General features: G+C 43.8%; 1 protein-coding gene across 1 annotated transcript; it reads right to left on the reverse strand.

Moving 5' to 3' along the window:
• Positions 1-3,095: 3,095 nt before the first annotated feature.
• dnajb4 (DnaJ heat shock protein family (Hsp40) member B4) lies at positions 3,096-12,959 on the reverse strand. The gene is made up of 3 exons (XM_078560697.1): positions 12,537-12,959; positions 10,043-10,623; positions 3,096-4,287 (listed from the first exon to the last, which is right to left on the reverse strand). Exons 1-3 carry the CDS (start codon positions 12,745-12,747, stop codon positions 4,054-4,056), a joined length of 1,026 nt encoding a protein of 341 aa, XP_078416823.1. The 5' UTR covers positions 12,748-12,959; the 3' UTR covers positions 3,096-4,053.
• Between the last annotated feature and the right edge of the window lie 1,268 nt (positions 12,960-14,227).

The raw sequence follows: 14,227 nt of genomic DNA on the forward strand, positions 1-14,227 counted from the left end.
CTTCTTCTCTGTAAGTGTTCAATACATTAAAAGGAACTCTACAAATTAAAATTGTTGTTGCCTTTTCAACTGTGGGTTGTGGGATAGGGGAGGGGAAAGAAATTACAGTTAAGTCCAATCTCATTGTCACCATATACAAGGACTTTCCAGCAGGGCTCACTGGACAATGATGAGGAGCAGGAACCCCGAATTTCGTCATTCCGTGGCCTACAAGGGTGGAGGCCAGTAATACAATCACAAAGTTAGAATTATAGTGATCGCATTAGCCTAATGCAGAAAGAATTCAAAAGGAAACGTCATGATCCTAACTCCAAATTTTTGGTAAGATCCATTTAGGGACCAATAACATTTTGTTTAAAGTAAATAAAGTGTGAGATTGAAAACATTTATCAAGAGATTAAATCCATAGGACTCCATGGGTTTTGAACAAACAGAAGTAAACTTTACTGTACAAGGTCAGAAAGATACAACAATTTACAATATCTATCTTATACTCTAGCATTCAGAGTTAATAAGAGGTAAATGTGAATTAACAGGCAACCTGTGGTTAAGCACACGACATGGCACAATAAATTGCAGGCGTGACCAAGACAGAGTCCATGGACTTTTCAACAACCCACCCAGATATCAGGAACACTGAGTCAGCCAATCTCATTGAAACTCTGTCTGTCTCAAGAGGGATTCCAGTCTTCCTCTTTGAAGATTTAACCTTGGAACTCTCTCCATAAGTCACTCCGACTTGGAAGGTGTCAATGACTGCTCACCTCACGGGGTTCCAATCTTGTCTCTAGACTCCGTTCCCCTGGATTCCCGAGTATGCACTCAAGCACCAACTCACAAGCACAACTTTAGCTTTTCAGCCACACTGAGCTAAATACCACAGCTCCAAAGGAGTACCTTTGCCCCAGAGGCCCACATCACGGAGTCACCAACCTTTTTCTGTCTTCTTAGATCTTCAGGGTTTTTCCTGAGCCCTCACCACTTAAAGCCTGTCAACCAAAGCCCTTTCTCTGATTGGAGCCTCTTTCTCTGCTCCTCTTTCTTTGCCTTAACTGGGACCTGTCTCTGTTTCTTACCTGGGACTCCTCTTTTGGGACCTCCCCTGTCCCCTGCCCCTTTGGGACCTCTCCCTGTCCCCTGCCTGGGACTCTACTCTGCAATGGTACTTGGCTACCGGTCATATGATCTGGGCTTCGCAACATTTTCCCTTGCTGGGCAGGCACACTGGACTATCCTCAACCCAAAGAACTTAAAACGCTGGATTGTGCGTTCAGAGCCCCGTGCAGGAACTCTGAGGTCTGTCGGAATTTGGAGTTCCCGACCTCTGCTCTTGACGAGAAGGTAAGTTGCCTTTCATAACAGAAACTATAAACTGAAGTTAATCACAAGGGACAAGTTCAATTAAAAGCTTCTTATTTGGAGTTGTATTTTAACTTTTCAATAATTGTGTAATGTAGAAACATATATATTGTTAGGTCGAGGGGATGGGGGAAATGTATAAAAAGAGTGAATTGGCAAAAACATCTTGGACTTGTAACAGGTCCGATCAACCTGTAATCCGAGTTTGGAACTTCAATGTATTTTGAGTTTCAAATACACCCAAGTCCTGCTGTAGTTGCAAGTGCTATCTGTTAGGCTGAACTCTGGAATTTTCTCCATGAACCTCTCCACCTGTTCTCCTCACAGATGCTCCTCAAAGCTTCTGGTCACCTGTCCTAATGCCTCTTTGTGTGACTCGGTGCCAATTTATGCCTGATAATGCACCTGTGCAGGGCCTTGGGATTTTGACGACATTAAAAGGTGCCTCTTAGAATGAAGATGAGGACAATTATTTTTTTCTCTCAGAGGGTTGTTAGTCTATGGAATTCTCTTCCCCAGAGAGCAGTGGAGGTTGGGTCATGGCACTTATTCAAGGCTGAGTTAGATAGATTTTTGATAGGCAAGCGAGTCAAGGGTAATGGGAGGCAGACAGGAAAATGGAGTTGAGGCCACAACCAGATCAGCCATGATTTTAATCGATGGGGGAAAAGGCTCAAAGGGCTGACTGGCCTTCTCCTGCTCCTAAGTCCTATGTTCCTATACGAATGCAAATTGTTGTTGTAGTATATGTTGAATGATTAATTCTGTCCTCTATGAGAAAGTATATTACTGATTTGAGAAATAGAAAGGAATAAAATCAAACCCACCCCCTAACACCATTGGTCTTTACAGTAACAATGGTAGGGCTATGAGTTTGGATGGACCCCTGATTGAAAGGGCAGGTCTTTTGGCTTTGTTTGTATATATACACATTTTTAATGAGGTTTTATAGCCCCTGAAGGTAAAGAGATGGATTAAAGGCTCAGCGATTGTGGGGAGGAAAACACAGAGTAGAAAAAAAAACTTTACTGCTGCATTACGACAGTGGTCCAGGGACACAAACACAGAAAAAAGATAGAAGCGAGAGCTCAGTGTGTGTCAAAGAGCGATGACAGGGATTTTCAGTTCTCTCAGAATAAACATTACATAGCTATTGGGACAGTGGTTGACTGAATAGTCAGTTATAGAACTCAGTAAAGTGATCAGTTTAGCAGAGGTGCTACTGGGACACCGAGTCTAGGGTGTGGTTTTGGGTGCCTCGGGGAGAGATACAGGTTTGGTGAAAAGCATAGAGCGAATGCTCAGGAACTCACCAGAAGAAAACCGTTTGGAGCTGTGCCAGTCCCTTTGTGTCAAGATAGTGGTACTTCTTCATTGGTTTATGCTTCTGTACAGATATTACTGGGGTAAAGGAATAGCGTGAACTTGAAGCGTCTTATTGTGTTTGTACTGTGCTCTTTCCAAATTTTTTGCCTGGTGTAATATGGTTCATTTTTCCTTGTTTAATAAATGTTTTATTCTTTGTGTTTAAAGTTCATCAGCAGGCTCCTGTGAATTTTTTCTGTAACTTTCTTCCACAGTTTTTTAAAAAAAATGTGAGGATCTATCAAGCCAGGTTTCACTCTCGGATCTGACTTGTCCAGTGTTAACATCAGCTGGGATCATAACAGTAGGCAATACTGAGTACATCATAAAGCCATAGACATTACAAAACACAAGACAATGGACATCAGGTATCAACTTTGTTAATGTATTTATCACTTTAATAAAATAAAAGCATTGCTGTTCAGTCAGTACATTCAACAAGCAAAAATGTTTCAAACTTTTTCTGCTTCAATTTTAGATTTTAATAGTTACTGTCAGTGTTTTTGGATCTACTTCAGTTGCTATTATTGAGAAGCTATAAAATAAGATTGCATATTAGCCAATACCCTGATGTTGCTCCAATGCATTTAATTAAATCACCTCACATAGCTCCCTTCTCTTCTGACAGATATGGAACTGTTAGTACAGTGCTTCACTCTAATGCTTTGTAGCTGAAAGTGCTCTCTCCAGACACCACCCAAACTTGGATGGAGAAAAAAGAACTGATTATAACACTGGATATTTTTCACAGTTCCAATGGATATGGTATGAATACCATACTTAACAGAATGCTTAACAGAAAATCCTAGTGGGGTTCAAAACAACAGTGCATAGATATGGAGGGTCAAATTGCACGATGCTGGATGTGTTAAAGGTTGTCTGATATTTCTTAGTGAAAGTGTTAATCTGGTCAAAATACACTTTGTGGATATTGCACAGTGCAATCTGAATCCAGGACATTTCTACTTAGAACTAGCCCTTATGTGCAATATTCGCCTCAGCCTCCGCGCACCAACTTCCCTTTGACAATCTTTAATATGCACTGGTTTTTGTCGGGCAGCATTTTATATTTACAAAAAGAAAACAACTTGGCTAAATAAAAAAAAGTACAAAAATTCAATGGCCGCCCCAAACAGGATATGGTAAAAAGCTCCGGCCTCTGTTTTAAGAACCACGACAAAAGGTTATTGCTGTTTGAGACACCTCCCGAAACATGCATCAATACTTCATCCCAGAACACTCACATGGCCCAAGCAAAATACTGCAAAGCAGTTACTTCACTATGTACAGTAGTGTGACACTTCTGGTGAAAGATACCAGTCCTCACATTTATGACATGGGCAAATGTCGCTTCAGCACTTCTTTGGACGAAGTGGCTATAAAGTCTGGGAAAATGACTTCAAATTCCACGATTAGGTCACCTCGGCGGTCCGGGTTTTTGGGGAATGGCAATCCTTTGCCATTTATCCTTTTCCTTGATCCTGGTTTGATCACTTCCTGAGTTGTTAATGGGACTGATCTGCCTTCCATTGTTGGCACATGAATTGCACAGCCACATAAAGCCTGCAATGAAGAAGAGGTAAATATAATCAGTTTAAAGAATAACGATGCAACTCTGACATTCTGTTTGTTGGGTCATTTAATTCATTTTCCTTGAAGGGGCAGTTTCACGCCAGACCTCATGCCAAGAATAGAAAGGTACTTGGCTTCAGAGCCCAATCTGCCTGAGGTTCATGTGTATTTTCCATCTGGAGTTGTTGGATAATGATTGGAAACAGAAACCCCTGGCCCATTCACATCTACCCCTCCCCCATCTGACTAATCACTCATAGCCTCTAACTCTGTTGTATTGCCCTTTCTCTAAACTTTGGCCTATTTCCAACATCTTTCCCTCCACCACCCCCCTACCCAACCTCAACCACACCCCCCCCCATAGTCCTCTTTCTAAAAACTGTGGCCCACTTCCTCCTGCCCTCAACCCTACCTCAATCCCCCACCCCTTCCTTTCTTCAAATCATGGTCAAATCCCACCTCCAACCCAAAGCCCCTTTCTCAAAACCTTAGCCTGCTCCCTCCTTGCCCCCAGCCCTGCCTCAGACCTTCCCTGCCCCCAACCCCACAGCTCTCCAATCCTGGTCAATTCCTCACCCCTGACATCCCACCTTCTTCCCAAACCTTGGCCTATTCCCTCCCACCCCAAGCCAGTACCTATGTAGAACAAATAAGTCTGTAGTTTAGCACTTCTCAGATCCTCAGGATGTCCAAAATTGTACCACTTCTGCTGTGGTACAATTTAGGACATCCTGAGGATCTGAAAAGTGCTGCTGAGCTACTTTTGAAATGGAGCGGCTGCCGATATGTAGGCAAATGTAGCAGCAAATTTGCACACAGCAAAATCCCAGAAACTACAATGCAATGGATGACCGAAAAATCTGTTTCACTTGCGTTGATTGAGCAAGTTGGCCTAGATGCTGGGGAGAACTTGGAGCTATTTTTTTAATATTGCCATGAACACGGGCCTGAGTTTCACATCACGTCCGAAAAATAGCACTTCCAGCAGTTCAGCACTCCCTCAGCACTGCACTGAGTGGGGGCTACAACTTAGCTTTCCAGGGCAAGAATGCCACCACAGAGAAATGGCAATAAAAGGAAACGAAGGTCGTATAATCGAAGCAGACACTTAATTATTCTGAGAAACCCAGTTTCACAGTGTACATCTGGAGATGGTTCAATACTGCAGCGTACAACATGTATGATTGCAATTGTTAAAACAGTAATTTTGACAATGTTGCTTTGTATAAGCAACTTGCATTAGTTGCACTTTTAACTTGGAAGAGTCTCCCCAGATGCTTAAAATAAGCATAATCAGACAAAAATGTACATTATTAGGAGTGGCAGATAATTTTTCAAAATATCCTGGCATTAATTTTAATGATTCAGGAGCAGGGATATATTCACACGGCGCCTTCCTGAGCAGGAGATTTGCATTGCATCCAGATGGGACCCAAGCCATATAAAGCTGCAGTGGAAACACACCCTTCCAGGTAATGACAGGCTGCATTTACATAGTGCCTTTAACATCGCAAAATATCCCAAGGCACCTCACAGGAATGTAATCAGACTAAATTGGACACTGAGTCAAAGGAGGAGCTTATAGGACATGCGACCAAATGTTTGGTCAAAGAGGTAGGTTGTAAGGTGTGTCTTAAAAAGGCAGTGAGAAAGTTGAAGAGGAAATTCTAGAGTCATTGGAGCAGTTTGTTGCCACCTCAAATATACCAATTTAATTGATTCGTAACATATACAGTGCAGTGTTGCTGCAAATACAGACTTCCCATTGGATTCAACACCACCTTGCATTACCAATGGTTTCCCGGCACAGAGTTTTTCTCTGGACATCTGTGTCTCGGGCAGGGACTGTGGATATTTTGCAACCAGAAACTCGACTAGGTGCAAGGAAGATGTCAAGAGAGTCAAAGCGTCTGTTTCTTAACAAAAGACCCAGGGGTTGAAGATCTCCCCTGTTTGCAGCCAGATGGAAGGTTTAATGTCAAAGCCTAGACAAGGGAATATCTACAGGCTATTCAACCACATAGGGCATCACTGCTAAGCCTGATCCTGTCTCATCCAAGTTGCACCTGCGCACATACACATCTTAGGATATGGTGTGGGAGAGTGGGGGCACTTGGGTATGTACTTTTACTGCCTGAACTCAGGGGCGCTGAGGCCAATATGGCACCTCATCTGAGATCAACTAGTTGAACGAGGCTGGGAGTTGGATCTTAGGGCCTTTGTAGCCTAGGTTTGCACCTTAGACGTTTGAGGGGAGAATTAGAGAATCACAATGTAACTTAAAGTGGCTTGACTTCAGCATATTCCATGGCTTGACAGAAAGGCTTTTGGACAAGTTGGTACCACATTGCTGGAACGTTAACTGTAAGGTTGAATTTGGAAGCATTCATAAAGGATGCAAGGATTAGAGTTAGTAACTGAACTTCAGTCAAACTCAAAATTTAGTAATTGAACTTTAAGACCTCACAGGATAGTTAGCTTCTTTATAACAAACATTTCACCAGCAATCAAAGATCTGTGCAGAGTCTTTGCACATGCATTTCCACTTCACAAACAGAGCTTCAGCAAGCAGTGAGAGTGGGGCTGGACAATCATTTTTAAAATTCTTTCACGGGATGTGGGCGTTGTTAGCTAGGCCAGCATTTATTGCCCACCCCTATTTGCCCTTGAGAAGGTGGCAGTGAGTTGCCTTCTTGAACCGCTGCAGTCCATGGGGTGTAGGTACACCCACAATGCTGTTAGGGAGGGAATTTGACTCAGCGACAGTGGAGGAACGGGGATGTAGGTCCAAGTCAGAATGATGTGTGACTTGGAGGGGAACATGCAGGTGGCGATGTTCCCATGCATCTGCTGCCCCTGTCCTTCTAGGTGATATGGGTCGCAGGTTTGGAAGATGCTGTCGAAGGAGCCTTGGTGAGTTGCTGTTTGTACCACATCAAAAGAAAATGCATTTTTCAAAAATTATTCACAGTATGTGGGCATTGCTGGCAAGGCCAGCATTTACTGCCCATCACTATAATTGGAAACAAACTGCACTCTGTGCTGTAAGGAACAGCTCCAAACAAACAAAACGATACAGCACAGAAAGAGGCCATTCGGCCCATCATGTCGGTGTGAGCTTTTTGTAAGAATGATCCAGTTAGTCTCACTTCCCCTGCTCTTTCACCCACAGCCCTGAAATTTCTTTCCCTTTCAAGTATTTCTCCAATTTAGTTTTGAAAACCACCCCGTCAGGTAGTGCATTCCAGATCATAATGTCTTGCCATGTAAAATAAATTCTCCTCATTTCCATTCTGATTCTTTTTCCAATTACCTTAAAATCTGCATCCTCCAGTTTCTAATCCTGCTGCCAATGGAACAGTTTTTCCCTTTTTATTTAGTTAAAACCTCTGATCATTTTGAACACTTCTTTGAAATCTCTTCTGAGCCTACTCTGCTCTAAGCAGAACAAACCCAGCTTCTCCAGTCTGTCCATTTAACTAAAGTCCCTCATCCCTGCTATCATTCTGGTAAATCTTCTCTGAACCCTCTCCAAGGTCTGGACATTCTTCCAAAAGTGTCGTCCCCAGAATTGGCCACAATATTCCAGCTGAGGCTCAACTAGTCATTTATAAATGTTTAGGATAATTTCCTTGCTTTTGCATCTTATGTATCTTTTTATCCATATGTGCTCATTATCCTCAAACTCTAATCTCCTTGCAGGGATACTCACAAAGCCTGCTCTATGATTGGGTTATAAAGCTCCCCAAATTTTTCCTACTGTAACCTTCATAGCCTTTCACCCTACACCCAAACTTCTTCTGAAGGGAACATTTTTCTATGCACCATTTGTAGTAAAATTGTAAGCTTTTGTTTCTATTTACAATCTCGCTGCATCTGGCATATAGATGGAGTTCCACCTTGGCTTAGACGTCATTAAGACTCATGACAACACCTTGCAATCTTCCTGGCCAATATTTAGTCCTACAACCAACAATCATTAAGAAATCTAGATTATCTGATCATTAGCTAACTGCTGTCAGTGGGATCTTGCTATGTGCAACTTGGCTGCCACAGTTCCTACATTACAAGAATGACTGCACTTCAGAAGGTACTTTATTGGTCATAAAGTGCTATGGGATAGCCTATCAGGCACTTTAAAAATGCATGTTGTTTCTTTCATGTTCCCTCAGGCATTGACTAGTATAAGCTTGTAATTCCTATTGTTGATATTGTACCATTGCCATCTGGGTGAACACATAGTCTGATGCTGACCTCTTATACTTTTCTTTCTTAATTGGAATGTTGCCCAAATTTCACCTTGTATATTAACAACTTGAGAAAGCTTGGACGGAGTAAAGTTCATTCAATCCATCTAGCCTGTTCCTTCCAGAACAAGCATTACATACGTACATATGATTTAGGAGCAGGAGTAGGCCTTTCGGCCCCTCGGGGCCTGCTCCGCCATTCAATAAGATCATGGCTGATCTGATTGTGGCCTCAACGCCAATATCCTGCCTATCCCCTATACTCTTTAGTTCCCTTGTTAGTGAAGAATCTATCTACCTCTGCCTTAACAATATTCAATGACCCTGCCTCCACCGCTGTCTGGGGAAGAGAGTTCCACATACGACCCTGAAAGAATTTTTTTTATTATTGTTAATCATGAATTAGCCTTCTTCTGCAGATCTCTTACAATTAACTATAACTTTCCCAATCAGAAAATCACGTGTAGCAATTCCAAATTTTCAATATACAACCAAGGCAGGCAAAAAAGTTCTTGACTGAGCACAAAATTGTAAAATTCCTTCTCCTCCCCTTCCTAACTCCAAATATCATCACAGCTAGACTATTACTCCAGTGGATTCAGCACAATTTGTAACATCAACCTCAGGATATTCTGGTCTGGGTGACTCATTTATACACTGGATATATGAGCCGTCAGAGAAGGCCAGATATGAAGAAGGCAGGTCTGCTCTGAGAAGGGTTATAGCCACTGCTATGTAGTAACAGAAAATATTTCTAAAAATAAAATCAGCTTGCATTATTTATAGCTTCCTAAAAACTGACTGTATTTGCAGCGCTGAACACCACCAAGTAGATTTTTCACATAGAGGCCTTTGACTAACCAAGCTGGAGGTTAATGTGACAATTATAATTTGAGTTACCTGGTATTCACTTTGGGATTTTTGGACAGACTGCCTGTTAAATGCTAATGGTGTTCTGCAGCTGGTTAGAGAGGGTCAGGGGGCTCTGGTAGATGGTCAGAATGATAATGAGCTTGGTCAACTCTCATCATTCACTGGGTTTCATAAAAAGGCCTTGGAACTGGTGGCAGCAGCAACAACAACAGGCATTTGTAGAGAGCCTTTAACATCGTAAAGCACGGCAAGATGCTTCACAGCAGCAATCAGCCAAAATGTGATGTGGAACCACATGAAGAGATATTTGGACATGAAACCAAAAGCTTGATCAAAGTCGGAGGCTTTAAGGGGGTAGGGGGCTGCGTGGGAAAGAGATAGAGAGGCTCAGGGAACAAATTCCAGAATGTAGGACCAAGGCAATTGAAGGCAATGAAAATTGGGGATTCAAAAGAGGTTAGGGTTGGGGAAGTGTAGTGATCTTGGGGATGGGGGAGGTAGGGGAATCATTATAGGGATGGAGGAAGTCATTTCTTATTTTAACTGTACCTTATCCAACAGACAGGAAGAGCAAATGGAAACAAATACACACTTTACAAAATGAACACCTCTAGGAGTAAATGTACCTCTCTTAAGCTGATGCGGGCATGGTACACAATATTTGATCCGTCCCTCTTAAAGTGGGAATGCGGCTTGTCCTTCAGTACAAAAACCACATCAGCTGGAATAGTGTTGGGCGTTTCGTCTCCTTCTTTGGGGAATGTGATTTTGGTTCCCTCTTTCCAGCCCTTTTTAATTTCAATAGCAAGTATCTTGTCCTCTGTCCTGACGGTCCTACCATCAGGATTCAGCCTCTTCCTGGAGATCTTCATCCTCTTGGTGGAGCCATTGTAGACCTCCTCCAGGGACACTCGGAGGTCATGGATGATGGGCGGGTCTTGCCGGCGCCGCATCTGCCCCATCATCCCTCCCCCGTGTCTTTCCCTGGGGAAGCCGTTCATGCTGAAGCCTCCAAACTGGGCAAAAGGGTCAGAGTCCACGTCCATGCCCTCTTCCTGATTGCCGTTTGCCATCCTCCTTCCAAAGAACATCTCGAAGGGGTTGGCACCCCCGAAGAACGCTGCAAAGGTGGCATGAGGGTCTCCATGGAAGGTGTAGCGGAATGTTCCTCCCTGCTCATCGGGACCACCAGCTCCTCCTTTGAGCCCTGTAAAAGGAAAAGAAAGGGCATTTACTACCTGCCTGTGGCTGTTCCTTGATAGTCTGCAAAGGCCTTGTTCTGCTAGGCAATGATACATTCATAATACAGAATTCCCCACTCCCTCAACACCCAGCCCTTGTCAACAAGAGGGAGTCAACATTGGGGGTCATTTGAAACTTTCCAAAACGTGATATGAACATACAAATTCAAGGCAGGGGTAGGCCATTCAGCCCCTCGAACCTGCTCCACCATTCAATAAGATCATAGCCAATCTGATTGTGGCCTGAATACCACTTTCCCACCTATCCCCATACCCCTTGGCTCCCATGTCAATCAAGAATCTATCTAACTCAGCCTTAATAATATTCAATGGCCCTGCCCTATGTGGAAGAGAGTTCCACAGGGCAATGACCCTGAGAGAAAGAAAAATTTCTCCTTAACTGGGAGACCCCTTATTTTTAAACTGTGTCCCCTAGTTCTAGTCTCTCCCACAAGGGGAGACATCCTCTCAGCATGCAATCGAACTTTTACTGGATGAGGCCATCTAGTGATGTGAAACTTGATAAGCCACAAACTCACTGGATGGTGGAATGGGCTCAGCAGGAATGGTTATCAGAGGATAACGAGCAAAGGAAGGAGAAAAATTTGCCGTGATATGGGGAATGAGCCTAACGGGATTGCTCTCCGAAGGAGCTGGTGCATATCTGAGGGGCCGAATGGCCTCCTTCAGCGCTGTACTTTTCTATGGTTCTATGAAATGGAGTTGAAGTACAAAACAATGATGATCTAACTGAATGGCAGAGCAGACCTTGAGGAGCCTAGTGGCCCACTCCTGTTCCCAAATTCCACATAATACATGGAGCTGTTGAATATCCATTTAGTTAAAAGAAGCAATCCATTTAAAGTGCAGTACGTCTATTCAAAAATCACACACAGACACACACACATCCAAGTGTTTAATAGATTCATGGTGACAGTCGCTTTTAAAATCTCACTCGTTCGTCAGAAGTTGACGGGATGACCAAAAGACCCGAGACTGGGGGGGTTTTTTAATGAGAGAAATATAAAAGGCCGACAACTTTATTGTTAATACTTTTAAGGCAGAGGTAGATAGGTTCTTGTTAAGCAAGGGAATCAAAGGTTAGCGGGGCTAGACGGGAATGTGGAAATCGAAACACAAGAAGATCAGCCATGGATTGGCGGAGCAGGCTCGAGGGGCCGAATGGTCCTCTCCTGTTCCTATTTTTTTTAATGTCCTTTGGGGAAAGGGGCATCACGAAAGCGCTGGCATCGAAGCTTTGCGAGCTGACGCATTAAATCCAAGCGGCCGAGTCATCTCAAGTCACCTCCAGACGCTGAACCAGTCAGTGAGTGGGCTTTGTACAGGTTGTTTGTTACCTGTCACAGACCCGAGGGGAAATGACAAAATCTGGAAGGAACTGCTGCAATTGCATGCTCATTTCACAAGCCCCCCACCTCAATTGCATGCTCATTTCACAAGCCCCCCACCTCAATTGCATGCTCATTTCACAAGCCCCCCACCTCAATTGCATGCTAATTTCACAAGCCCCCCCCACCTCAATTACATGCTAATTTCACAAGCCCCCCACCTCAATTACATGCTAATTTCACAAGCCCCCCACCTCAATTACATGCTAATTTCACAAGCCCCCCCCACCTCAATTACATGCTAATTTCACAAGCCCCCCCACCTCAATTGCATGCTCATTTCACAAGCCCCCCACCTCCCCTCTTCAGTCTAGGATCTTACAGACTCGATAGCACAGTTTCCCACTTTACAAGAAAAAAAGACCCACAAAAATGGATGGATTTGCACCCCTCCCACCCACCCCACACTCAATCACTCACCCCACACTCAATCACCCACCCCACACTCAATCACTCACTCACTCACTCACCCTCTTCCCCAAACTGGTCATAGATCTCCCTCTTCTTGGGGTCGCTCAGCACCTCGTAGGCTTCGGCCACCTCCTTGAACTTCTCCTCGGCGTTCGCGGACTTGTTCTTGTCCGGGTGCCATTTCAGCGCTTGCTTCCGATAAGCCTTCTTGATCTCTTCCTCGGAAGCCCCCTTCTGCAAGCCCAGGATGCTGTAATAATCCTTGCCCATCCTGCGACGAAGAGCCCACTTGCCCACCCACCGCTCGCCCCCGGCTGACTGCGGCGAAAATCCGACGACAAAGTGGCAGATCGCAGCTCGCTTGCTCGGTCCCGCCGTGTGCACTTCGCCCGCCTGCAGTTGGACTCTATATAAAACCCATTACGCCTGGCTCCTGGGAAAAAAAAAAGCCTCACTCCTTCCAGAACATGCACCACCACGTCATTTCCCATCCACCCATGAACCACTGACGCCAGCTTTTTAGCATTCCTTCCCAATTGCGTTTCTTCCCCCACCCCAACCAAAGGTGCTGAAAAAAAAAGGTCACATTTATTGCTGAATTTGGGAACGCGAAGAATGAAAACTATGATTCTCTGACGGGGCCACAAAAAGGCCAGTTTTGAGAGTCTGGTATGGAAGACTGTGATCCCCCCACTCCTAGAGTCAGGCAATCCTCCTCCAGCCTGCCATTGGCAACCATGGACTTCCATTGGATGGGTCAGTGGCTACCTAACGCTGGGCAAAGTGAAATAAAGAGAGAAAATGCTGGGGAAAAACTCAAGGTCTGGCGGCAGGTGGAGAGAAACTGAGTTAACGTTTCGAGTCCAATATAACTCTCTCTTTGGAACTGGTGTTTCATCGCAGGACGGCTAAGGGGTAGCACAACAGGCAGGAACTTTCCATTCTGAAGAAGAGTCATATATATTGGACTCAAAAGGTCGACAGTTTCTCTCCCCCACAGCTGCTGCCAGCATTTCGTTTTTTTTTTATTATTTCTGATCTCCAGCATTTTGCTTTTATTAAAGTACTCCAGTGGTTCGTCATTGCCTCCTGCAGTATGGCTGACCCCCCGGAAACTCTCCCACTTCACCATCAGATGTATTAGAAGGATTTGCAGGCTGATAAACATTATAAACACATTTTCCTAGGGCCATCAAGTCCTGAAAGTGGGACTTGAACCCACCGAGTTTCTGGTCTAGACGTAGGGCACCACGAGACTGTCTGGCATTACGGTGTGTTAATAAGATGGGGGAGGCAGATTTGTTAGTGATCCCTCCAGGTATTTTACTGACCCGATGAGGTGTTCTTGTAATGAGTGGGGCTGTAACCCAGGTCAGTTCTTTCCCAAAAAATATACTTTATTCATAAAATTTGAAAAAAATACATTGCATAATTTCAAATTTGACATTAAATAAAATGCAGTACAGATTAGTACATGATGTATCTCACTACACTTCCCATTATGGGATATATTTACAATGTACAAATTACATTTTATGTCAAACATTCTCTTATACATATAATTTTAAAACAAGTAAACTTCCCCTCTTACTCTCTTGAAGATAATCACTCCTTCGATCAAGTTTAAATACCTAGCCCAAACGATCGTTATTCCCATAGGTCACCCCGACAGCAAAGTGTTGATAGGCTGTTCAGCTGTGGAGGGCTTCATAGCTAATATATCCTCCCCTCACATCCACACATTCACCAT

This window comes from Cetorhinus maximus, chromosome 17, assembly GCF_964194155.1.
Source record: "Cetorhinus maximus chromosome 17, sCetMax3.hap1.1, whole genome shotgun sequence".
NCBI lineage: Eukaryota > Metazoa > Chordata > Chondrichthyes > Lamniformes > Cetorhinidae > Cetorhinus > Cetorhinus maximus.

What these genes read in the sequence shown, in the direction of transcription:
- dnajb4 (XM_078560697.1), bottom strand. Translation starts at nt 12,747, where the DNA reads ATGGGCAAGGATTATTACAGCATCCTGGGCTTGCAGAAGGGGGCTTCC. An exon ending in TGACCAGTTTGGGGAAGAGG is followed by an intron (nt 10,624 to 12,536) that starts GTGAGTGAGTGA and finishes TTCCTTTTACAG; the next exon opens with GGCTCAAAGGAGGAGCTGGT. An exon ending in CCCGCATCAGCTTAAGAGAG is followed by an intron (nt 4,288 to 10,042) that starts GTACATTTACTC and finishes TCTTCATTGCAG; the next exon opens with GCTTTATGTGGCTGTGCAAT.